Here is a 26,412-nt window from a genome sequence, read left to right as displayed (position 1 = left end):
TCACCGAATTTCTGTCTCTCCCTGGTCCTTTGTTTTCCTTCTCTTTCCCTTCACTCCTTGCCTGTCCGACTCCCTTCTCCTTTCTCCCCCCTCTCCTCCCCCCCTACAGTTCGTTGGTGGAGGTTAAACACTTTTGGAAGATAAGTCAAATAGTAGAGCTGACTGACAGAGCAGAGTAAACACAATATCATAGCTGCGTTTACCGTCTCCTCCATCTCAAAGTCAAATAATCCACCGCTCTGAAAAACTTCATGCACATCTCACCCACCTAAGCATTTGCACGCAAATTTGAACCTGTGTTGATTTTGCGTAGGCACGCATCTGTATAACTACGTGTTATTTGTGTGTAATTGTGTGTTTGGGAATGTGTGTGTGTGTGTCTAATTTCACTGGCAGACAGAATTAGAGCCAGTGGCTGATCGGATTGGACTTGTTTACAGACACGATGCGAGCCGCTTAGACAGCCTGTTAAATCTCCCTTTAATGCTCAAACGGACAGATTTTAGGGTCTTGGACCCCCTATGGCAGAGGCCACACTGTGCTTGCACCACCTTCATCACCACCTCTAGTCCATCTTCTAAAAAAAATAACTAATAAGAGCTCAGATTTCTCTATTAAGCTTATCAGCTGATTAGGCTAATAAATTGGAATTTGTCCCAAACTGTGGTCTAAGACACTGACTGAGGTGGCTGTTGAGAAATCTAATACCCACCACCTTCCAGTCACCCTACCTGATATCAGAGGCGCCGTATGGACAACTAATCTGGCAGACAGAGAAGATGTGCGCATAGAGAGAGAGGGTATGGAGGTGTTGGGTCTGGGGGTGATTATGCCACTTGCTGTGCCTCTGGCTAATGGGATAAGAAAGGACAGGGTCGAACTCCGGCCAACGGTGGAGCAAAGGTATGGTATTCACTGATAAAGGAGCAGCTTTTCCTTTAATTAGGGGTAAATGCATTTGTTTAAGATTATCTGATGGATGTTTTTAATTCAGATGGGGTATTTGTCATGATCAATAGTTCAGATTAGCATTTTTCCTATCTGCAAAAGCCAGCATAGATATTAGAAAAAAAGCTACATTACCGAAAAATAATTGCTGTGACTTTTACGAAATTTACAAAAAAGACGTCCCAACAAACATTTTGTTGTTTGTTTTTTTTTTTTTACATCTGCAACAAAATTGAAATATGTTGTAGAATCTAAATTGATTAAGTTCATGTCAAGTTTAATGCATGCTGCTATCGATCTTTCAATACACTACACAAACATACTGTATGTCATGAAAATAGGTACAACAAACCCAGTGTGGAAGCTGCATCCAGGACGGCAGCCTGATTGCTGAGCGGTGATATACACAGAGGCTGTTTCACAACCATATGCCTGTGATGGCTGCACAATATCCTGATACAGGCAACTTGACAAATATCTGTGATTAAATGCGGTCTGTGTTCTGTGTGTAAGCCCGAAGAAAAGCTCTTAGCTTAGCACATGCACACCATGGTTCCTCTGCTCACATGAAACTGGATTAATGGCAAACAAAGCTATTTATTCAGAGGTAATTTAAAACAGGGGGTTTAACAAAAAAAATCCTGGAGTGCGGCAGAGAATGTGGGAAGAACATTAAGTAATCAACTTGAGAGCGACCTTTAGGAATGAGTAATAAGCTTATGCCGAAGTCCCCCAATCACACAAATTAGAGTAAATTAAATGGCTAATGGAACGTTTACATATGTAACAGGAGATGTAAAGGAGCATATATCATCAGGCGAGATGCAAAGGAAAAAGGAGAGAAGAAATATAAGAAAAGAAAGAGGAAGAAAGCGGACATCTTACGCTTTACCGGCGTGATACATCAATACTGACAAGCTGCTACACAGTCAGACAGCACCATGGGGAACCTACCTGTGTGTCCAGTACTGGTGCTGTGGTCAGAGGCTGACTGGCCTTCGGGCATGCCGTGCTGTCTGGTGTGGTGCAGGTTGGAGATAATTGTAGAGAGGTCACTGTCACGACTGTAACACACACAGACACACACAGGAAAGAGAGGGCGTTTGAAAGCAGCCACAAACAAACTTAATTCCACCATGCAATCCAAAACCGGTATGTGCAAAACCGGCAGCATATTAATTCATACCATTTCACACAATACTTACCGCGGAAATTCTTCATCCAAACAGACCTGTCCTCTATAAAATGCACACCTCCACAAGGACTCAGCAGCTACAAGTGGCTGTCCTGTCAACTGGATCTTAGCTCTGAGGTGTGTAATACACTCTGACAGACTACCGTATCCAGCACTTTCGGGTCTCATCCCTACTCATCTTCCACACTAAGATGTATTAATGAACATATTCACAACTCATAAGTGGTTTAGCAGCTTAAAACCTGATTATGGCTCTTTTGAAACTGTGGTTACGTGCAACCGTTTCAGAGAAACATGGCAACTGAATACTGCTAAAAGACACGTGAAGAACATTTATGATAAAAAAAAAAGACATCATCATTGCTTATTAGGAATGTCAAATGTAAAAGACAGCACAATTAATATGAGTTATATGAAACTGGCGATTGAAAAACACGGAGTTTGAGGTCTACTTTTCTGTTGTCATGTCTATACACTGCAACAGTGTTTCTCAAACGCCCTGTCCTGCCCTTCAACGCTCAGAGGAGGAGCAGGAGGAGGGTTTCCAGATTAAGCCTCAGATCTGGTTGGAGGTGTCCTCTGTCCTTCCAAATTCTCCACCCGCCGCCTTTCTAAACTCTGCACTCGAGTAGACCTGCACAACTGTGTCATGGAGGTATTTCATTTGCAATCTGATTACCATCCTGATCGCATTAAATGGCATAATGATGGGAAATAGGCGCTTAGCATTTGAGGGGAGTATGGCAGCAGTGGAGTACGAGTATAGTTAGTGCAATGGCGGACAGCCTGCATGGTAGAAGGGGGCTGAATATTTTTTAGTCTAAATTTAATTGACAGTGATTGTGACATACATCAATCAGTGTTGCAGCTGATTGTGTCTAAAACTTCTTATACTGTTATAATGCAATGTTTTGCTGGGAACCCTTGGATTCTGACATTCATGTGGATGTTATTTTGACAGGTACCACCCACCTAAGCATTGTTATTGGCCAAGCATATACCTGCATGGCAACAGTACCCCACAACTGCTGTCGCCTCCCCCCAGCAGGAAAATAACCCACACCACACTGCAAAACCTATGCAAGAATGGCTCGGTGAACATGATCGAGAGCCCAAACTGCTTTGGATGCACCAAAACAAGCCTGATCCACATAGGACCCAAAGTATCAGCTGTTGACGTCCCAGTGCCAGACACTGCAGGGCATCCGCTAACACCTAACTGATGGGTCGGAGCCTGTTTTTTGCATCACACAGTGGACCTACACAATATTCGGCAGGTGGTTTTAATGTTGGGGTTTTTCAGTGTACATGCTCCAGGGGAGACCGTTCCAAAGCCCAAGAGAACAGGGAGGTTCTGGCACACTGTCATTTCCTAAAAACATTCACTGTAATGTGTAAATACTCATGTCAATTTCACAGTATCAGCGTCCCGCTCTCGTGTGAGCAGGAATCTCATTTACAGGCTTAACTGGCAACTTTATTGAAAGCAGAATCATCTATGAAGGGGGTCTGGTATGACACAGCAAGCACAGTTTATGGGACAGAAGCAGTAAATGGCTCTTTGCTGCCACCACTATGACGAGGCCACACTGTTTGCGGCTGCTGGATTTGGGTTTTTACAGTCTCATGATTACAGGCTCCCGCTGTAATATCAGGCTGTCGGTCGCCAAGCTGTTTTCCACACGCTAACAGAAAAGATGAAGGGTAGTGCTGAGGGCCTCATGCTGGCCATGCTGGCCTCACCAGTCACCTCTCAGTCACAGAGAACCAATGACTCAGAAAACAGTCTCAGACAAAACAGTCGCCATTGGTTGCTAAGCAGGGAGACGCTTGATTGGACTGTGACTGCAAACTTTTTAGACTAATGATAGACTTCATTTTTAGAGTGTAACCTGCTAAAATTAGTAGCTATCTGTGTCTGAGAGGCCGTTGGTTTTGGGAAAGCTTTTTAAAATTGTGCACAAAGTCTTATAATAATGTATCTGCGTCACCCAGTGACTCCAACAAAACACCCAATCACACACACTGCAGTTACACTCTTCACTGTGAGAAACTGCAGGCAAATCCATCAATCAGCTAGCTGCATTATAACACCACCCTCTGTCCATCATTTAAAATGATCATGATAATGCCATCCTGAACTTCTCAGAGGGGTGATGGGGTTATTATCCCGTGGCGAAGTGGCCGCTCTAAGCCATGAACGGCAAGGACATTGTTAGCCGGGTAATTAGCGCACTTCTCCTGAGCTGTCCCGCCTCAGCTTGGGCTAATGAGGGCCTAGCCCTATTCCCACCCACCTCTGCCCTCCTTCAACCCCCTCCTCCTCTCTTTTTGTGGGTGGAGGCAAGGTCATACTCAAGCCATGGAAGATGGAGAGGGGGTGGGGATGCTGTTTAAAACCCAGTCACCTGAGTCAGCGCTCCCTAAGGAGCTCCTAAGGCCGGGGTTAGCCGAGAAGGACGGGGGTTTCGGAGAGGATGGAGGGGGGTTATAATGTGGCTGTCGGACCTGATAGCTAAGAAGGACATGAGCCGCCTTCTTATCAGCCAGGTGCACACCGGAGACAATCATCTCATCCACAGCTCATCCCTAAACTGGTCAATACTGCCCCTTCATCGCCGGACACAAAACAGGCACACTGACCCAAAGACTGGGGCAACTAATATGTGTTATTACTCACAGTCTGTCATGGATACTGCTGCTGTCCATCATTACTGATTGTATCAAACTCTCTAATAACATTTCGGTTAAGGCTGACAATCATGTTAACATTTTTGATATTGGTGCTAATGTGATACCAGTGTTTTCATATTGACAGCAATATACTATTTTAAAGTTATTCATCTTTTTTAAACAAAATTTAAGGCCAAGTATTCAATGTCAAGTTTTGATCTTCGAAACTTTTTTATGCTCAATGCTCCCAACATATTTAGACAACGTGCAGCTCAAATAGAATTATTATATTACTTAACCTAGACTCCACAGCTAAATAGTATAACTTCCTATGTATCTATGAACTTTGAAAGCAAATGCAATGAGAAGTTATTGCTAAAGCTACATAAAAAAAATGGCCAGCATTCCTTTAAAAGTTGACATTTCTTTTGCAAAGACAAGGTTGGGCTTCCTTCTACTGATACAGTACGAATTACTATTCAAAACAGTCCTAACAACATGAAAAGACTCGTCTGTTGGCACCGGGAGTCAACTCAGTATAAATGCCCAGTAGTGGCCTGCTGTGGCATTGGCACGTGGAGCTGAGGTGGCGAGGCTGGAGGTCACAGTGTGAGCTGGCAGAAGCTGGCAGCCCAGGCACCCTGACGCCATGTCTCACACCACCACTGGGAAAGTGCTGACAGACAGACAGCAGGGATGTGAAGGTGGAGGAGCAGAGAGAGCGACGGAGACGGAGAAGAGAGAGGGAGACGGTTTGCAAGTGCTGTGCAACATCTGGCGCTCGCAGGTTTACTACCCTCATCTGCTCGAGACAACAGCCTGAACACACAGCCTGCTCCAACCTGCACAGGTGGCCCACAGCAACATACGAATACGACCATGCAGTATGTAATATTCAGCAACCAAAAGCACGGCGAGGTACGGATATGGGCAAAGTGCTGAACAGAGAAGGACTGAGTCAAGTTTCTCTCCAATTCTATGCCTTTTATGTAGAAAACACCTATACTTCAGGACACATCAAATCTAAAGCAGGAATATGGAACTGTTCCATATACATTTAATGCTTTGTCTGATTCCTGTGTGCACCGGAAACACCAATTGTAATGCTTCTCACAGCTAAGTCAAAAGGCAAGCCGCAACTGGGAAACCTGCAAGCATAGGGGGTAATGAATAAATACAGAAATAGATACATAAATAAGTAAGAGTAGCCCAGCTTCACTTCTCCTTGTTGTTCCTCCGCTGTACAGGCTGACATGAGGTCGATAAAGCAGCCAAGGGAGGAAAGAAAAGTACAAAGGAGATAGAATATACAGTAAGTCTGCCATGTTACATTTAGCTTCTCCTGAAAACACGACCGGTTTTACTCTTAATTTCTTTTCCGGCACATGAATTGCAATTATGCGATTTTCTTTGTAATTTTTTCTAATTTGGGGGGAATTTTTTCAACATTTTAAAGAAACAATTGAACCGAAAAAGGAAATGATGTGTTATATTTACAGTGTGTGATGTAATTCCTCAGTGCTTTCGCAGAGCACACAGTTATACTGTATGCAGCCAAAGCTCGTATTATCTTCACTTGATTTCAGCAGGACATGGTGAATAATAAACACTGTGTTCTTTACATGTGGAAATGATGAACGCTACGCTTCAAGCCAAATCTGAGACTAAACTGCTGGAACGCTGCTGACCATCTTTTTGTTAATCCTATGTTTTGACAGGGACTTAATAGACGAAACACTGTTCTATGTGGAGACAATGAGCGTCTTGCTGCTAGCCAACGCCCAATCAGCTACTAAATTGCTGTGACTCTGTTGCCATGGCAAACGCGCATAAACAAGGCCAAAAATTTTTTGAAGCGGAAAGCTCCTCTAAAAAGCTATAAAACCTCCAAGCTCACTAATTAGTGCTTTAGGGGAGAGCCATTTCCAGTAATTTCACACTGTCCGTGACCCCTAACTGGCATAAGGCAATGACACAGTTGTTCAATAAAGCCAGAGGACAAAATGTCAAACGCAATAGGCGTGCAGCAGCTAACTCAGCATCGGCGTCTTTTCCTCTCTGTGGTTTTTGCGCAGATTTAGTGCAGCATTCACATTAACAAATATGAGGCAACGTCGCTCCATGAAAAGATGTTTTCATGCAGAGAGAGCGACTGTGAAGGGAAAATGAGAAAACGCTCTGATAGGGGGAGATTTTTTTAAATTTTCATGAATTTGAGCGTCTGCTTTTTTTTTGCTTATAATTTCCTCCTCTTATCAGCATGATACCAACACAACATTGCAGGGTTTTTTTTCTCAATGAGCACTAAAGCTCACACTCGCTCAACTTTTCACTGGAGTAAAGAAAAACACAGTTGAAAGCTCAGGTCCTCCAAAATTGCATCCGCTATAACTTAAACTGTAACTTTGCTGCTGGGGACAAAAAAGCCAGAGAAAAATCAATACGACAGAATGTCAGTGTGTTCGGGTAAATTCAGTGTGTTGCTTGTTTCAATCAGCGTTTTTCCCTGACGAACAGAAGAACACAGGACAAGAACAGCCTTATAAGAAGAGATGTAGTATTTGACCAAACAACTTGTTTGATGCTTTTGTCGGTTGGTGGTAAAGGTCTGCAGACAGCTTTCCTTTTCCTGCTTAACCCTCTGAACCCCAAAAACCTCTGATGGGTTTGAAAGGCACGTTACATTTGAGAAATTGCCAAATTACAACGTTTATGAGAGTCGGAATCTGCAAATTTTCAACTTTCAGACAGTCTTTAAACCAATTATTTGATAAAAATATTTCCAAATCTAAGCCAAAAATTGCAATATTTACTAAAACGACTTTATTTTACATGACTAATTTAAAAATATGTCAAAAATTATTTGCTTGTTCTAATCATATTGTGTAAAATAAACAAATAATTTCTGCACTCCTGCACAACTGAGCTGAGCCATTACTGACTCTCCATCAAGCAGCAGTCATATGACAAAAATTCTGAGACAGACTGAACTGCCGGCTGTGTTTGAACAGAGCAGACAAGAGACAAGGAAGTAAACAAATTAAAAACGTACATAGTAAAATATCTCTGGTATGTAGACCCGCCATTTTTTTCCCCAGTGTCGATAAAATCTGTGGGCAGTTGGAAAAAATGTGACACATGTCAAGTCTTCTTTTTTATATATCTTATGTCTTCAGAAATTTGTTTGCTAATTGTTTAATATTTTTGAACTCTCTCTACTTCTAGCCATGGTGTTTCCATAGAGGTGTGAGACTGTTCATTGCAGTGAAAAAATAAGTCGACCGTGAGTAAAAATGTGACAGGAGCAAAAAGCATTCAGAAACTGCTTGAGCTCAGAAGCGTTGATCTAATAATATTTTCTTCGCCTTTGTAGACGGAAGCATTTGCATATGAGAGATCAAGCAGGAAATGACCTCATGGCTGATCGAAAACCCGAGAGACTGTCTGTGTTTGTTTTGGTGGGGGTTAATAATGAGTATGGTGAAGTTTTTGTTTTTTTTCTAGAGGCTGCAGGCTCAAAGGCAGACGTCAGCAGGTGTAACTTATGAAATCCACGACGCTTGCCAGGTGATTACCCAGACTCTCAGTCAGCACTTTTCAATCAAAGCCTTGTTATCTATGGCCAACTGAAACAAACACTGAGGTAGGCTTTGTTCTGCCCTTGAGTAAGACACTAAAATCCTGACGCTATCCTCCCATAAAAAAACACCCCATAGGTTGTTTTTGATAGCAGCTTATTCAACCCCGAGCGTTTCATCGTGACAGCGGCTGCAGCAATTATGACGGGCGCAAGGAGGAAGTGAGGCGGCGTAATTATAGATCCACAAAGTCTGCATAGGGAGGAGGTAGGGGAGGATAAATGGGTCAAAATAACACTGCACTTCACACAGGAGGCCACTGTTTAAACCAAGAAGTTCACATTTCTTTTACCTATGACCGTTCAACACCGGGACTTGTTGAAAACCGCATATTTAGTCCATAAATCAGATCCATAAATCACTGTTAACAAGTCTAAGTGAAATGCAAACAATCTGCAGCACACTCACCAAACAAATACAAAGCTACACACTTCCCAGTGCCTGTGAATTTTGCAAGACCTACAATACTTTCTGCATCTGACTGTGATAATGACTATTTGGTTAGCTCCGTGGCTCGGCAGCACTTCAGTCTGTAGGTGGTCTCTGCTTATTCAGCAGGACAAATGCAGATCTATGGAGCGCCAAGTAAACCAATTGTCTATAAAGCCGGTGACTATTAACATTAATCTGATTAGAAGAAGGTGGGCTGTCCTATAATGAACTTTGGAGAAGCCCATATGAGAATGCTATGAAAACCACACCTGTTGAAACAAATAGAAAAAAAAAGTCTTTATGCACACTAATCAGCCTCCTAAACTACCCAGACAACCGTCACTTCTGAATGTTGCACAAAATCACTTTGCATTGCATTTATATAAAGCTCTGCTCTGGAAAAACTGGGAAATTGAGTCCAACAAACCTCCTAATGCAACGCTACAAGAAGCTGATTTACCGCATCAGGCATTATGTAAGTTAAATAATTGACATGTGGCACATTTGATGTTCCCATGCAGATTAAAGTACAGTTACAGTAGGCAGGTTCCTGCAACCAAGTGGGTGTGACAGCGCTGCCGCCAGCCCTGATGATGTGAGGATGAGACAGCACAGATACACTCACACATGTATACAAAGCCCCTGTATTTTTCACATCCATTGGCCAAATCCAATTTGTTAAGACCCTTCTACGACTCACTTACGAAGCTGCGGTCAATGGAAATCACATTTCCATGATTGGACATCCCATTATCCTGCTCGTCCAGACCCACATTGCGGGATAAAGCAGGGCTGAGACGGATGCCCACGACAGACCGGAGCTGCGGCTCCAGCGAGTCCGTCGCCTTTCAAAGGGTAAAAGCCTGACATATTAGTCATAAGTGTTCTTTAAATTCATTATCATCTTAACACGCCAGCGGCACAAGTGTCAGGGGGAGGGGAAGCCCTCTTAAATGAGGTTAGTGGATCCATTTAAAGGTTCACAGTTGCTGCGCTGTCCGCCGTGTCACACGCAAGTCTCAAGACATGAAAAACATCCCCTCCTGTAATGAGGTTGCACAAGCTGCTTATAATGCAGCTGGGGACTTACTGGGGTTAATCAATGAACAGATTCTGCATCATATGTGTCCGTCATCTGTCTGATTTCTGAATAATACAAATTAGTTTATGTACATACCAAGTAACAACAAAATCCACATGATAATTGTTCCAGTCTAAAGGGAGCAAAAAAAATAAAAAATTACATTTTGTTTTAGTTCATCTTCGCCATCAGTGACAGCGAGTGCTCCTCAGAGACCATTTCACTCATCCTAATGATGTGACCTTACTGTAACCTTCCATGTGCGTTTTTGCATGTATGAAAATGTGAACATGACTACTCAATCGAATCTCAACAGGTCTATGGTGAACGCAGCCCACATTTTATGACAATCTGCAGCGTGTACAACGCCCGATCCCTCCTCTCCAACCGGAACATTTCATGTATATTCATATGCAGATTTCATGTATAAACATTCCTAAGCCCATTTAATGTTGTAATAGACACAATTGGGGCATTTTTATAGTGGTTCAGAACCAAATATTTCTCAAAAATAAAAATGGCCCAACTGAAACAAGACATTCCTGCTTCCCTCCTGATCTAATGGCAATAATAACAAGACTATAGTGTGAAGAATGAGGATCCAGAGACTACGTTTACAGTCCAGCGTGCATCCATATAGTTTATAGGTGCATGCTGGACTGTACGGTTTCACCACTGCTGAATGTTTGTGCAGCATTCGCTACTTCTTATAACTAGTCATAGTTTGTGTTCTTCACCTAATCACATTGTCAGCTGTAAAATCATATAAGATTGTTGAGTACCAAAAAAAAAGACAGAAATTGACATCAAAGCAAATTATAAATGTAGTCATTTCATTTAAAATGTTCTTTACAACAGCTGAAAAGGTGCAGGAAAACAGCATGAACACGTAACGACTAATGATAAATGTTTTATACTGAACACTCTTTGATCAAGCCGCTCCCTCGCACATCGAAGGATGGGATGAAGCAGACAACGGTGACTAAGGTGACTCAGTCCTTCCATATCAAGTCAAGACAGATACACTGAGACTTGGCAGCAGCAACAAAACGCAACCAACAAACCAATTAACACTTTGGAAGCTCAACAACTTCCATTAGACGTCTCGTACCAAAAGCCATACATATATTTTTAAAAATGCAGCTTTGTCTGTTTGTCTAAAAAAAAACAAGCCTTTAACACCTCAATATTATTCCCAAATCACTTCTGATGAAAATACTACACAAGTCTGAGGTGCCATTATTTTTTTTCAAAGCTGAATCCATCTGCTATTAGACAGGATCCGAAGAGAAGCAAACAAAACACAGAACTTATTACTATCAATTATTTCCTTTAAACAAGTGACACCTCAGAGGCTAGCGTGACATTTTCTCCACATGCTGATTTCACAATGCATTTTCAGACACAATAAAAGCTTACGCAAAACTGTAATTAGTAATTGAAAAAAAAAAAAAAAAGGAAGAACAAGAACAGACATGGGATCCAAAAGTAACAACAAGCTGGTGCTACGTTGCGGCCTTTACCTCTTTCTCATGATACTGTAATGCAGCTCGTCCTCCTGCTTGATGTGGGCATGATCCCCACTGGCCCGCTCGCTGCCTTCACTGTCGTCACTGCTGAAGATGGAGGCCAGCTCCTTCTTGGGCACCCGGTTGGGTGGAAGGGGGATGGTGCGTTTCTCTGCCAAGCGCCCGCGGTTCTGCAAACCATGTGAAACAGAAAAAAAGACGACACTTTACCAACAGGCCTCACTAGTTCTGGACGCTGAAGTTCTAAACATCAGTTTACAACCCACACAAAGAAACCTCTTTTTAAGTTGCAACTCATTGAGCCCTCTCTTCAAACGTACAGATGGCATAAATTAAGACTCCAACGCAACGATATCTTCATTGTGTTGCGCATCACTGACTGATTTTGTGTTCGTCGAGGAACGGCTAAACTGATTTGGGAAAACTTAAATTTCAGCTCTTGTAAAAATATATACAGCCCTGCATTCGGACAGATGTGACATAAACATCTCATGTTAAATATGCATGAAAACTAGTTATCAAAACATAATGAACGCTTCTAATTGTTAGTTACAAGCAACAGATAAATATTTGCAATCACCTGCTTAAAACAATGAATAAGTGCCTGAACTATATAACCAAAGCTTTTTAACCCATTTAAATTAACATATCTATAGTATGCTGGCTGGTGTCAATGAAGACATACTTGAGATTATCCAACACTGCCATACGAGTATATCAGACAAACATAGTTGGGAATCACTGCGTTAAATCAACATTTAAGACTTTATATCATGTTAACTGGGTATTTCTGCTGAAATGAAGTAACTTCCGTTTGGTACATGCTGTTCCCTTCTACAGCACCAAAGACAGAATTCATATTTATCAATATTTTTCTACTCTAAACCAAACTGATGGGGAAAAAAAGGTTGGTTGGTGCATCGGGTGTTTATTTTGTTCCAAAGCTGCCAGGAGTTAGCAGAGAAAAGTAGGGATTAAGACGAGAGTGCGGCCCTAGAGGCGTTAGGAAGTGAAGCTGGGCGACCTTTAATGTGACCTGAAGAGGTCACTGCAGATTAACATGGTCCTATCACAGAGAGATGGGAGAAAGGGGGAGAAAGAGGAGCAGAGGGAGAAGTGGGAGGAGTGAGAGATGGAGAGAGTGAAAGAGAACTGAGTCGGGGAAAGGAAATTGGAGAAGAGCAAGGGAACGTCGGGCTGAGGATAAAAGTTAACAGGGAGGAGAGGGAGAGCAGACGTGGGTTTGCACAGGAGAGAGACCAGGAGAGGTGAGAGAAAATACAGAAATAAAAGAGAATGTGGTGAGTCAAAACATGAAAGAGAGAAGGCTCCACAGAAGGAAGCTCTGTCCAGTGTGGGAGAGTGGACTTGGATTTGAAACTATATTCCCCTTCCTCTCTCTATGTGACTACATCTCTGCTCTCATACTCCCGGACGCCTTCGAGCCCTGCAGCTATTCCTTCCACCACACGCAACCCCACACTCCTCCCCGATCCCTCCTTCCCTCGCTCCATCCATCCCAGGAGGTGCGGTAGCATGAGTGGCAGGCGGGGGCAGGAGGAGGGATTTGGGGGCTCCTAGCCAAGAGGCAAACAGGTGCAGCCCTTCTGGAGTCTCTCAAATGGCAGACATTAAAAAGAGTTGGGGGGGCAGAGAAAGATGAAAACATCCCCCAGGATGAGCAGGCCACAGAGTTCTGCACATTTCTCTCTCTTCTCCTTCTCTGTGTCTTGCTGGAAAAAGAGTTTTTTTTTCCCTTCTTTCTTCTTTTTTTTCTCCGTTGCAGCTTTCTGCAAGTTGTGCACCGGCGTTTGAGGACAGTGGATCACTTTCTGATACTTCTGCTCCTTCCGCACAAGGCCTTGCTGTAGGAGTTTAGTGCTGGGGCTCTGACAGAGTGTTAAAGGAGCAAAACATCACGTCAGAGCGGCTCACTTTTATGGATGCAGCCACAGTTCCATCCGTCAGACACACACATCTGTTAAAAGCAAGTTATCCACCACTAGGTCTCTTTACTGCCGTCTTCACACTGTCACACACACACACGCGCACACTTACCCTCACCATCACATAAATGCATGCATGCTCTCACACCAAATCGACACACACCTGTTCGTGTTCCTTAGAATTCCCCTCCAAAGCGGGGGATTTTACTTGGAGCAAGCCGGCAATACAGTGTATACAAGAATAGTTTGTCTCAGAGCAGTCGTGACTGTGGCTGTGTGTGTGCGTGTAGACAACCACCCACATGGCCGTGACATACCCAGGCTGACAGCCCCCCTCCCTTCCTCCCTCTTCTCTCCTCCCGGAAAGCCCCAATCCTTTCTTTAGTGGCACTGACGCAGAACTGGGGGTGAGCTCCCACTGCTTCCGGCAACACTTCCGCAGCACGGGGGAGGGCTCTCTGAAACAAAACATGAAGCAAAACACACCCCTGGCAGCCCACGTAGGAGCGCTCAAAGGAAGGGCGCCGGAGCGCTCGAGCTCGTACGTGCACGCACAAACACACGCAGGCGTGTGCGTAGAGCTGAGGCAACCTTACTGTGTGTGGTCAACCTCCTTTCAGCCATGGAAAAAAGTCTCTCATAAAAGTCCCACTAAAAGCACCTCTATGAATATCGCCTCCCACGCTTTCTGTCTGACAGTCAGGCAGCCAAGAAATATATCTGGGCTTCAGATTTACAAGCATAAAAAAGCCACACATGCATATGCACAGACGCACATGCATAGGGAGATACCGATCGACTGATTACACAATCTAGACACGCAATAGGAACGGTCATATCAGTACATGATGTAAACATCTAGAATCAGTTTCGAGAAACTCACAGATACACACTCATGTATTAATATAATACATACATTCTCTGATACGTTCTCAGACTATCACTAGAAACTGAACTTGAACTGAAAACTCTCAATGATTCAGACAAATTATTGCAAGTTTGCTGTGAGAGCAGTGCAGGTGTTCAGTATAGTTATATAACCGATTACAAGTCAGAGATGCTGACTTCTTGCCATTACTCAAAGAATGTTTTTTAACGAACTAGTCGACACGAGCGTTTGCTTAACTCAGCCTACCTCACAGAACACCGTTGACTTCAGCTAATGGAAAACACTTGAAAGTTTCAAGTTTCAAGTGATTGTTAGCGAGTTTTCCAGTGTAAAATATCTTCATCTTAGTGGAATTAACTAAACTGTTATTGTCAGCTTAATGTTAATATAAATATTTTTAACTAACCTGAAACACAGTTATTAAAACATAGCTTCATGCTAATTCAACTTAAAATAAGCGCATTTTATTTAAAAACGCAAGCTGCTCTAACTTGAGTTCTGACAACTTAAAATGATGAGTTTAATGAATGTATTGCTGAATAATGCTTTTAAAGAAACAAAACTGAAATAGGGAGATTCTTATTTTGGTAGATTGAAGAACCTACTCATGGTAGAAACGTACCTTGAGTCTTTAATACGCATTAAATTGACTCACGCTTGTTTCTTTACTAATGTAAGTATTGAAGCCAGTCTCTAACGCTTGTTTTGTTTTTAACGACGGAAGGTGTTTGTATGAACTCAGGTTATAAAGATTCCAACACTTGCAGCTGGAAGTCAAATGAAGAACTGACTCCTTAAAAAAATAATAATAAAAAAACATGTAAGAGGGAAGCAGATCTGTGTTTAACAATGAACTAAACTTTTAAGTTTACTGAACTTGCTAACTTCGCTAGCTTTATCTTTCTAAGCTCAACTAACTCAGTGTTTTTTAAAGCAGCAGGGAACTTTTGTCTGCATGTTGAACAAACTTATTGTGATTTCCAGTGCACAGATACTTCACTACATTTTGTGTATTTATAATGCAGTAGTTATGGACATAGTTTTCCAGAGAGTTGACATTACAGTTTACTGTATGATAATTCATGCAATGCGTGTCTAATCAGAGTCAACTGCAGCTGTTTTGGCCACTAAGGTCAACATATTACTTGCATATATTCACGATGTACGGAAAAATTATCTTGCCTCTGGAAAAAAAAAAATGCATACAGATCGCCACAACATTAAAACCTTCTGTCCAACATTGTGCAGATCTGAACTCTGACTTGTTGGAACATGGACATGGGACCTCCGGAGTTCAGACTGGGCCCTGTGGGTTGTGGGGTTGGGGCCTCTGTGGCTCTGGTATGTTTTTTTTTAAGGATGTATCCTGTGGCAACTGGATTTGTATCTGAGCAGTTTGGAGCCTAAGTCAACACCTTTAACTCTTGGCCATGTTCCTCAAGCTGTTCCTAAGCATTTTTTGTGGTGCCTAGCCCTGCTGGGGGGAGACCACTGCAATCAGGGAGTGTCGTTGCCATTTTGGGGTGTGTGGTCTATCGCAACGTTTACGTGGGTGGTACGTGTAAAAGCTAGCAAGTAAAATGAATGCCAGGACTCAAGGATTCCCAGCAGAACATTACATTGTTATAAGATGATCAACGTTATTCACTTCACCAGGTTTTAATGTTGTGGCCGATAGGTGCAAGTTTCATTGTAAACAAGATTGACGAAGGTATTGAATTAAATTCGACAAGATTCCATAAAAATGCACAATTTTAGTTTGGATTGTAGTAGATCATCACTGTGCTTTTAGCTTTAGTGAGTATCAACAGAATGGAGCCTCTCAGAGACATGAATGCCACTGAGATTTACTGAAGCGCTGAACACACTGTATTCATCTTGGCTCACTAAAATTATTGAAAGTCTTGAAAAACGGCGATAAGTCAAAGGTGTTATGGTCTTCTAAGGGCCAGGAAGCGTCCTCTCTATACATTCTTGTTTAGTAGATATATATGGGTAATAAGGCTTTAATATTTTAGTGCGCTCATATATGTAGCCATATGTGCTCCTGTATAATGTCCTGAATTCATAAATTTACAGATAGGTTAGGGTTTAAAAGCAAAAAAATAAATAAAATTCTCCTGTAGTAGGAAAAAAAACACATCAGGGTAATATCGCTGGCCGGCAAAGATGTTTAAATTCAAGCAGGGATTATAAGGCGAGCGTATGTTTTCCTTCTAAATTTATTTTAGACTTTTAAATGAGCTCTTGGTGGAAAAGAACGCTAATAAGTGTGTGTGTGGGTTTTGTTGTTTTCTTTTTTTTCTTTCTCCTTGCGTTATTTCCTGAAAGGTGCAGTGCCCTGCCGCTGGCTCCAACCAGCATTAGCAAGCGCACACACATACATCCGCACACACACACCCACCTCCACGCACACTAAACGCACGCGCACACACACATGCGCAAACACACACAGCAGAAGCCGCCCGTGACATTCCTGCAGCTGCGGCGCTCTCTCTCCCTCGCACGCGCCCCCCCAGCGCTCTCCCTGGGGGACGAATGCCTAATGAGTCACGCGCCTGTCTGCCGTTACCTCGCAGCGTGTGTGTGTGTGTGTGTGTGTGTGTGGAGGCGGGATGGCGGGCCGACTTGGCGCGAGCACTCGGGTAAAAAGGGGGAGGCGGCGGCGGCGGCGGTGGTGGCGGGGAGGAGGGGGGATGAGGAGACGACAGAGAAGGAGAACGGCGGAAAGAAAAAAAGGAAAAAAAAAAAACTGAGCGTGAGGTGGGAGATGGGGGCCTCGGCGGTCATTACGGCGCTAACATAAGAGCTCTGAACCACGGCCAAAACAAACAATTTGTCTGCAGTGTGTGTTTACGTGAGCCCGAAACCCAATTCATCACAAAATAGTCGGGAAAAAAAATCTTACTTTGTTTAGTCTCGTCTCCTTATCTCAGACTCGAATGCGCCAAAAAGGCCGTCCTGACATTTTCACAGGTGCATCCAGAAAAGGTGATTAGCCACAAATTTGTCAGATGCTCAGTATGCAAACACCACCAGTATAACTTTGACTACTGTGAATAATCAGATTAAGGTAATGGTTTGATTAAGGTGTTTACATGGTTCACAGTAATCACATTTTCCCCCACTAACCCAATAATAAAGTTTATATGATTTGTTTGATAGTCGGGGACGATGTCTGTAAGGATTTGCGAAAAATCGCTTATTGGAGCCACAAAACAAGAAAAGAGAAGAAAAAAAGAAAAGCCCCACAGAGACTGATTTGCTCTGATGAATTCACAGAGCACATTAATACAAGGTCTATTACTTCCAGTATTATTTGTGACATAAAAGCTGCGTTGCCATCATCTCAAAATAATTTTTGGTGTTTTCTTCACCATGAGCGGAGACACCGTTTATAGAAACACCTATTTGCATCCACTGTACTTTCTGGTGCATGTTCAGAAAGAAAAAGAAAACGGAAAGAAATCAGACGCCGGACTGCAGGCGACAGGCCACAGAGGGGCTTTACATTAGCTTAATCTGGTTATAATCAAATTATTAGTGTAGCGCATAATTCACGAATAACTGTCAATAAAGTGGATGTATGTAATCAGATTAAGTTGAAGTCTTCCCGCATAAGAATGTCAGGCTCGTATAGATGCTTTTATTTACAAAAGCGAAGGATTAAACTCGTGAAAAACACGACAATTCTGCTAAACTGTGTGGTCATACACACTGCGGTCATCAAATAATCTGTATTTTTTCCTTGTCCAGGGAGACAATACAGATTTTGTAGGTTTAGTAACAATTACTGTAATATAGGTCTGCTCTCGAGATAAAACATCTCATCTCGTTTCCTCTTGCCTTCATATTGTATGTTGCTACATGTTTGTGTGCCTGTCAGCCTGTCTGTATACGTTCAACATCGAACATATAATACTAAAAATCGCATCAGTACTGTCACAGCATTGTTTGTGATAACAAACAGAGTACGGACATGTCTGGAAAGCTTTCGGCGTCAAACAGTTCATTTAAAGCTGCAGTCTGTCGTGTTTAAGGTCAAATTAAAGCAGCACTGGCGAGCGCTGCTTTAACATTTGTAAAGGGCTTTCTTGACTTATTATTCTTGGATTGCAGCAAAAGTATTTGAATCAATCAACCAGCATGAACACGAATCCATACATTCCTGCTGAAAAGATATAAATCACACAGCAGCATCATCAGCATAAGCCTTCAACAGGTGCAACACGACAAGTCGGATTTTTTGTTTCTGAAAAAGTGGGCGCTTCAGCACAGATGGATATATTAAATTACTAAACAACACTACAGCTCTTGGCTTTAAATGTTTTAGTCAGGTCAAGTATTGGATTTTTTTTTGTGTTCGAAGAAGTTATGTAGACATAGGTAATGGGTTGTGGTATATTTTAAGATTGAGATTCTAGTTCGGTGTTAAAATATTGCCACGCATGCATTTTCACACAAACATTGTGCAAAGAAATGCAACTATGAGATCAAGCTGCAACTTTATCCAACAAGACTCCTTACAAGTGCGAACGTATTTGGCAAATTAAATCTGATTCTGGATAGCCGTGTGTGTGCGTATGTACAGACTTGAAGGCAACACTTGGTTGTTGAAGGCCATGTGAGAGAAAGAGAGAGAGAGGAAAAAAAAAAGTGAGAAAGCACTGTAGGGCAGACAGGCATGCGACCAAGACCAATGCCTCCCCAACACACACACACACATGCATTTACGCACACGCAGACACGCGCGCATGCTCTCCTGCACACTCGGCCCCCATGCGCTGAGCCGAGCGGGCAGTTGCAGCCCAGTGGAGCGGCACAAGGCGAAGGAGGGAGGAGGAGGAGGCGGGACGGGAGGGAGGGAGGCAGCAGCAGGGGGAGGGGGTGAGGTGCACAGAGGGCGAGAGGCGGCGGAGGTGGAGGGGGGAGGCTGCCGGCTCGGCGCTGGGAGGTCAGTGCCGGTGCAGTCAGGCGTGCAAGCGCGCCTCCCGCTCTCTCCCTTTCCCTCTTGTTTCGTTCCTCCTTCCTCCCTCATTCTGTCTCCCCTCTCAGTGTTTGTACAGGCCCACCGAGGTCACCACAGGGGAGCTTTACAGACAGGTAACGACTGCGCCTTTCTTTCCCCTGACAAGCGCGGGGGGTGGGGAGGAAGCGGAGGCGAGAATGAAGCTGCTTTTGGCAAATTCAGCTGATATTTTCTGTTATTTTGGTCCTCCCGAGAGTTTAATTTGATCCCGACAATTACTACAATCCCATTTAAAGTTCAGCAAATAAATTGACTGGGACGATTAACTATACATTAATACGCACAACTTTCCACTCAGCGACGCCTCATTTATGAAATAAAGGTAGCAGTAAATTGAAGTTGTGGAAGGGAGAACCAATAGAAAATGTGGTCATTCTCAAGCATGCTGGCAAAATCGAGCACATGTGTTTCAAAACTTCTACATGCTCACTTTTTAGTAGATTATTAGCACTGAATATAACTAAAGAATAACATTCTGTATGTTAACCTTGGTGGAGATCATTATAATCACCAAACGCAGTAAATCAAAAACTTAATATAACTTGACAAGACTGGTGAATTTACCATCTTGTAAACCTTTGCTTATGTGTGTTTGCTTGAGTGCATCGATGGATGTATGAAAGTCAAACTCTGACACTACAGAACTGACTGCAGAGGTCTGATGTGGCAGAGTGAGGCTGCACGAAACAAATGCGAACACACTTTTCTGTGCACACACATATGCAGAAGTTGGGGAGTACTGTTCTCAAATAACATCACCATTGGCGTCATCACCATAAACCACATTTAGCTGATAAACAGATCCTCCGACTTCTTTTAGCTGCACCCAAACACCCATACATCCACTGGCACACTGTAACACAAAGCATGTACGTTCATACAAGCAAACACAATGAGCTCTCAATCTTCTGCATCTTGCTGAGATGGACACCAGTGGAAGCTAATGGCTAATTTGCTAAATTAAACAGTTTGCTTTAACTGAATTACTCACAGCAAGACAACGAGAGGCACAAAAACATTTTCACATGTGCCTGTACGTGAACTGTTGCTGTGTTTCTGGATGTCCGACACATTCCAGGTCGTATTGATCTCCGTCAGCGAGATGGTGACTCTACATAACACCAGAGGCTCACTTAATATCTAATTTGTCCAATACACGGAGAAACACACACAAGAGAGCAAAAATACACTCGGCACATGCACAGTTCTGCACACTTCTGGGCAAGTGACCGATTCCAGTGTTACCATAGCAACGTAGCATCAGCAACACGTATGCATACATGTGCACAAACACACAACACATACAAGAGAAGCGTCAAATATTCCATAGTTGATCTATGAAGGTGGCTAAAGACAGACTTCCATTATCTCACTCAATATGACGCGTTTTATTTATAATTTTCTTTTCCTTATTAACCCCATTGGAGGTCGTATTATGACAGCATAATGAGACAGGCCATAACTTATAGGCAAAACGTGTGCTCGTGTGTGTTTGTGCGTACGTGCCGATATGTGTGACTGTGTGTTTAATTCCACTTTGCAAGAGGAGCCCTTGATTGGAGGAGGTCTTTACGAGCCGGAGGAGGGGAGTGCAATTTCCTCCCGGCCTCCGCCAGTTCCGCTGAAATAACAGAGCAGAGGAAGCCCAGCTCTCCCGGGAGGAGACAGACACGCACAAACACACAAATGTGTGCGCACACACAGCGAGCCGGCGAGCAGTCAGCCAGCATCAGGCGTGCAAACAATCACAGACATGCACGCACAAGGACGCAAATACAAACTCGCCCAAACATATGCACAGACGAAAACACAAATACGCAGAGCTGAGAATAAACTTCAACAAGCAGACGTGAATCTTGAGTCTTATGTCGATGGCGTGCAAAAGACACGGAATGAGCATCTCACAACTTCAACTGGAACAACAGAAATCATTAACGCGCCTGATAAGCACATAATAACAGGCTTAATAGAGATATAACACACCTCTACAGACATTCATCAGCAGCACATATATGGATTCAGTTTAACAGCATGGATAGACAACATTATTTAAACTCTAAACTGTAGCGTGCAACCATAGTTCAGTTTGTGTCGTGTCGTTCTAAACAGCTTGCGCTCAGCAGACACAGCAAATTAACTTCCATGATTTCTGTGCAGGCAGGTGAAACGTCTTCCCACCAGCTGCTGTACTTTTTTTTTTATGATCGCTTGCCTCATGCCTATAGCGAAACAAGATCACTCAAAGTTCAGCCGTCAAACTTTCAAAATAAATGTCGGCATGAGGTAATTTGTGTCAGTAGGCAGGCATATAGCGTGTGTGTGTGTGTGTGTGTGTGTGTGTGAGAGAGAGAGAGAGAGAGCTCATCAGTGAGGGAGTGCTGGCTGCCATGCCCTGAGGGGAGGCAGTGGGGAGAAAGGGAGACGCCAGTACAGGCCATACAAGTCCCGCTGCCTTCCCTCCTCCGCCTAACCCTCGCTGCTTCGCATGAAACTGCCAACATACTTAGCCTGAGTGTGTCGACGTGTGTGTGTATGTGTGTCACGGTGCTATTCGCTCGGCGGGTTAGACTTTAGGCTTCACCGCCAGCCGAGGAGAGGGAGAGACGGCTACAACAACAACAACCTTAAGGCTCTCATATCTCTGCTTACGTCAATAACAAAGTTTTCCCTGTCACAGCTGTAATTGAAGTGGAACTGTACAAGCCATAGCAAGCCAAAAGCCAATCACTGTGATATCTGTAATGAGCCTAAACATAAGCAAACACACTGAGATTCTCAAATCCTTCTGCAAAAAAATATAAAATAAAAAAATAAGACATGAGTCTGTCTACTGTCTGTTTATCCTGCCCCCGACCTCCCTCAGGTGATTTGTTTTGGTTGAACCCTGTGTGCGAAGGTGCAGGTCTTCATTCTTGGCTGCAAAAAATGTCACCAGTTTACCTGTATCACTCAAACACCTCCGGCTTATCAAAACCGCCTTTGCCTTGCGTGCCTCGCACACAATAATCAGCAGTAGCCACGCTCAGTAGCTCGCTAAGCCTCTTACACCCTTCCCTCAAGATTAGTGCTTGGGAGCGACGACAGATGCGCTCTGTGGTGATAAAAACACACACACACACACACGGGCAGAGACACACACACTCACAACCCGCTGCACCTGTGTGAACAGATTTGGCGGCAGTGAGCCGGCAGTGTGCTCGCCTCAAGCTGACACATACACACTCACACACAAACACACACAGACACACACACGAGTGGTGATGCCATAATCGTGACACACCTGCAAGGCCTCAAGGTTTGGCATCGTGCCCCTGGCCGAGCCCTGAGGGAAGCACAAGGCAAACAAAAGTTCAACAGCCAGGTGAGGAAGCTGATTCAGTGAGACAGAGGAGCCAGACCAACGATACCCGACGTCAAGCAGACATACTGGGCGCCTCGACGCCTCTGACTAAAAGGCCGTTTGATACGTTGCCTCTGTGAAAGGCTGAAAGTGGATTTGATATTCATGCTGAGAAAAATTACCATCAAAGTTGACACGTGTGCCTGTAGGGTCTTCGCCGTCAAGGTTACAGAGACAAAGCTTTAACATACACTCTTACACGCTCATCCACGACTGGAGTAAAGCTGAGTGACACCACAATAATAAAACAATAAAATATCAGTGTGCCAAATCCAGCTTTCACACATGCTACACAAAATCTAAACTCTGGGCTACGAGGAAAATAATGATAAACAGAAAGCATTAGAAAGAGGGAGATTGCCATGCACTGATGTGTGATTGTGGGCAAAATAAATAAAAACCTGACTTGATGTAACAGCCAAGGAAGAACAAGCATTCATCTTAAATCTGACTGAGACAAAAAGAATCAAAAACAATTCTACTGCTTCACTATAAAAGAAAATAACTTAAAGATTTCAACACAGATATCTGTATTATATCAGTTTAGCTTCCTGCTCTGTCTGAGTGCATTGTGCTCCTTGTAACCTTCACCAAAAATGACACGAGTCTTAACCACCACAGTTAACAACAATCGTTTAACCCTTTATATCCACTGGAAAGAAGTCGCCTTCATGTCAAATACAAACTGCAGCTTCTCCTCGTTAACATATGGACGCAAAAAGTACAGAAATGCATTTGAGCAGCAACATCAGTTTGACAGAAAACAAAGCATTCTCACCACTGGAGATGAAATTCGACAGCCGGGACAATCACAGATTGGAGGGTGCACCTGTAAGATTCCTTTGGACATAAGAGTCTTGAGGCTTTTTCCTAGAAACAAACAAGAGAGACAGACTGTCAGTGGATTTGTACCAGACATGTTCTGCATCCAGGACCCTCATCTCCTCCATGACACAGCATGTGATCAGGTGTCAGAAACTTGCTGGAAAATTTGCATTTATCTTGAGCTCGTCATCTCAGGGCATACATTTTAAAGCCAAATCTGGTTTTAAAAACAGCATCTACTGAACACAGTGCATGAGTGAAGGAGTCAGTACCTGCACACAAACTTATCTCTCTATGATTTGAACACCAAGTCTAATTGCAGCAACAGTCCAGTGTGTTGAGCCAGAGAGACAGAAGCCTACTGTCATCCGTCTATACGAATCGGTATATCAAACTATAAGGCTATCATTTTTGACCTGGGGGGCGACACCCTCCCCCCTCACCCACACACACACACACACACACACACACACATCTTAATGCGTGTCAGTTCTGCCTGAGTAACCTTGTATGAGCGTGTGCGTGAGTGTGTGTGCGTGGCGAGAGGGCGCACTAATTACTGCATATAAAATGCTGTGCTATAAATGTCAACACAAAAACGAAAAAATGTAAAAAATAACGGGACAACATCACTACTGATAAGCTTGTTTTACCAAAAATACCCACCAAACACGTGCAAGAGGCGTCTGAAACAGCAGCTGTTCTTTTGAAATTCGGCTGAAAAAGAAGAACTGGCTGCAAAATACGCGCGTTAAACATTGACTGTGATGTTAAGTGGCCAAAACCAAATCATCACTTTTCGTGATCAAGTCTCTTCAAAAGCTCACAATGCAATGCGTAAAAGTGAAAACACCCATGCACAAGTGCACTGAACGGGAATCCCACAGTGGTGACCAAAAATAATGATAATAATAATCATACAATTTTGACCTGTCACACATTTAATGATCTAACTTTTCACCTCAGTCCAGCGCAGACAACTCCAGACGCCCCGGCTCTGGTGTGTGATCGCAGCCCAAACTCTATGTCAAAGGCTCGGAGGGTATGTGGAGGATATGCGCCTTTTTCTCATCCGTCTCCTTACGCACTGACTGCTGTAACCCTTTCACTCCAAAACTCAGTACCGAACCACGAGACCCAAGTTCGCAGCCACAGTCAGCGGCGTCTCGAAATTGATTGACGCTAAAGTGCCCTTTTCTTTACGCGTGAAACGTGCGAAAAAAGTGAAGGGGTTCGCTCTTACCTTTGTGTCTAATACTCCGTTTCCAATCTTTAGCAGTCTCTCGTCCACTGACAAACTGGAACTCATTGGGGGTGAGCCACTCGCCCCTGTATTTAATTGAGGGTCCCTTACTACCTTGACACAGTTTATTGATATAAAGCAAAGCCTTGTTTTCCCCGCACTCCACCTCGATGCACGGCTCGCCGTTGTCGAAGAAGGGCTGAAAGTCTGGGATGGAGGAGAACCGCTCTAGCATTAAGTCGTCCGTATGATGGTGGAGGTGCTGGTGATGCAGCGCCGAGTCGTGGAGCCCCAAGTAAGCGCGGTGATGGGCGAAAATGTGGTCGTAGGGCGGCGGATGCGGGGTCACCACGGGGATAGCGGTGGCATTTAAAGGGGCCAGGTATTCGGACTGGTTGAACGCAGTCAATGCCATGTCGTCTCCATCCAGCCTTTCCTTTTTGATGGCAGGCATGTTAGTGGGAGCCGAGCGCCGGTAACAAGTGAAAAGCTGCTCCGCCGATCCAACTTGAGCGTCCTCTTCGTCTGTGAGTTGGGCTGACCCAGACTTGGAGACGCGCCGCTTGTTTTTACGCAGAGTCCCCGTGTCGCCGTGAGACAGCGGTCTGGCGAAGTTGCCGGATAGATTCCCATTCAGTAGTTTCCAGCTCGCAGCGGCAGCAGCGCTCTCCGCCAGCCTCGCAGCTCCTACCTCCCACATTTAATCACACTCGCTCTGTTAATACCTGACATGCTGGGAAGCCCTGAGCCCCTTACATTCTGCTACCTCCGGTAATCATTACCAGTCGCGGCGACGCGTCGTGTCTAGTATTTCTCTGGATTAAAAAAAAAAAAGGAAGATTTTTTTTTTTCAACATCCACTCAGTAGAGGCTGTTTTTTAATTGGCTGTGCAATCTTTATACACATATATATATAAAAACAAATGTTTAAAAAAAACAAAGCTCATGGATTCTGTTATGGGGACTTGGGAGGGGGAGAGCACATGTGGCCACGATTTTACAGCCAAAAAAGAGATAATTAAAAATAAACTAATAATAGTGCGTTTTATCCTCTTACTTAAACCATATGTCACTAATCAGACACATAACACACGAGGCTTAATATTCCAGGGTATTTGCGCAACGTTAATACAGTTTAAAGTTTGGAAGGAGTTGTTAGTTTTTAAACCCTGTGTATGTCGCTGAAGTCACGCTGAAGTTCACAGACCCAGACCAAACAAGATTTGCACTCTCCGCCGCTTCTCAACTTGGCCCATTTAAACAGCGGAGGCAAGGCGAGAGGCACGCAGGGAGAGGGGGGACTGCGAGGGACGGCGCTCCGGCGCGTAAAATGGAGGCGCCGTCGTTAGTGAGCATAAGGAAGTAAACCGAGTTCACGTATCCAACTGAAACTAAAGCTCTCTGCAGCTCTGTCAGCCGCATTCACGGTTTATAGTCTCATTCTTCATTTTAAAAGTCAACATGAATCAGGCTCACTCCAAGTTACATTTCCAATCCAATGTCATTTCTGGCGTTGATGTCATATGAACAACCCAGCAAGCAGGCAAAGTTCCCACATTACCTACAAGTTCTAATCATGTTTGA

At 43.7% G+C, this 26,412-nt stretch overlaps 1 protein-coding gene across 2 annotated transcripts in view; it reads right to left on the bottom strand.

Annotated features, from left to right (window-relative positions):
* Positions 1-25,604, bottom strand: part of samd11 (sterile alpha motif domain containing 11) — a 54,813-nt gene extending 29,209 nt beyond the window's left edge. For both annotated transcript variants that reach the window (XM_008291024.1, XM_008291025.1), the window contains exons 1-4: positions 24,829-25,604; positions 23,539-23,630; positions 11,491-11,666; positions 1,903-2,012 (exon numbers count right to left, since the gene is read on the bottom strand). In XM_008291024.1, coding sequence (XP_008289246.1) covers positions 1,903-2,012; positions 11,491-11,666; positions 23,539-23,630; positions 24,829-25,528 — 1,078 coding nt within the window. In that variant the 5' untranslated portion in view covers positions 25,529-25,604. The remainder of the gene's footprint in view (positions 1-1,902; positions 2,013-11,490; positions 11,667-23,538; positions 23,631-24,828) is intronic.
* Positions 25,605-26,412: the final 808 nt, after the last annotated feature.

Source organism: Stegastes partitus, unplaced genomic scaffold, assembly GCF_000690725.1.
Source record: "Stegastes partitus isolate 25-593 unplaced genomic scaffold, Stegastes_partitus-1.0.2 Scaffold710, whole genome shotgun sequence".
In the NCBI taxonomy this organism is placed as follows: Eukaryota; Metazoa; Chordata; class Actinopteri; family Pomacentridae; genus Stegastes; species Stegastes partitus.
The sequence above is the reverse complement of the archived record's forward strand: the minus strand, read 5'-3'. Positions and strand labels throughout refer to the sequence as shown.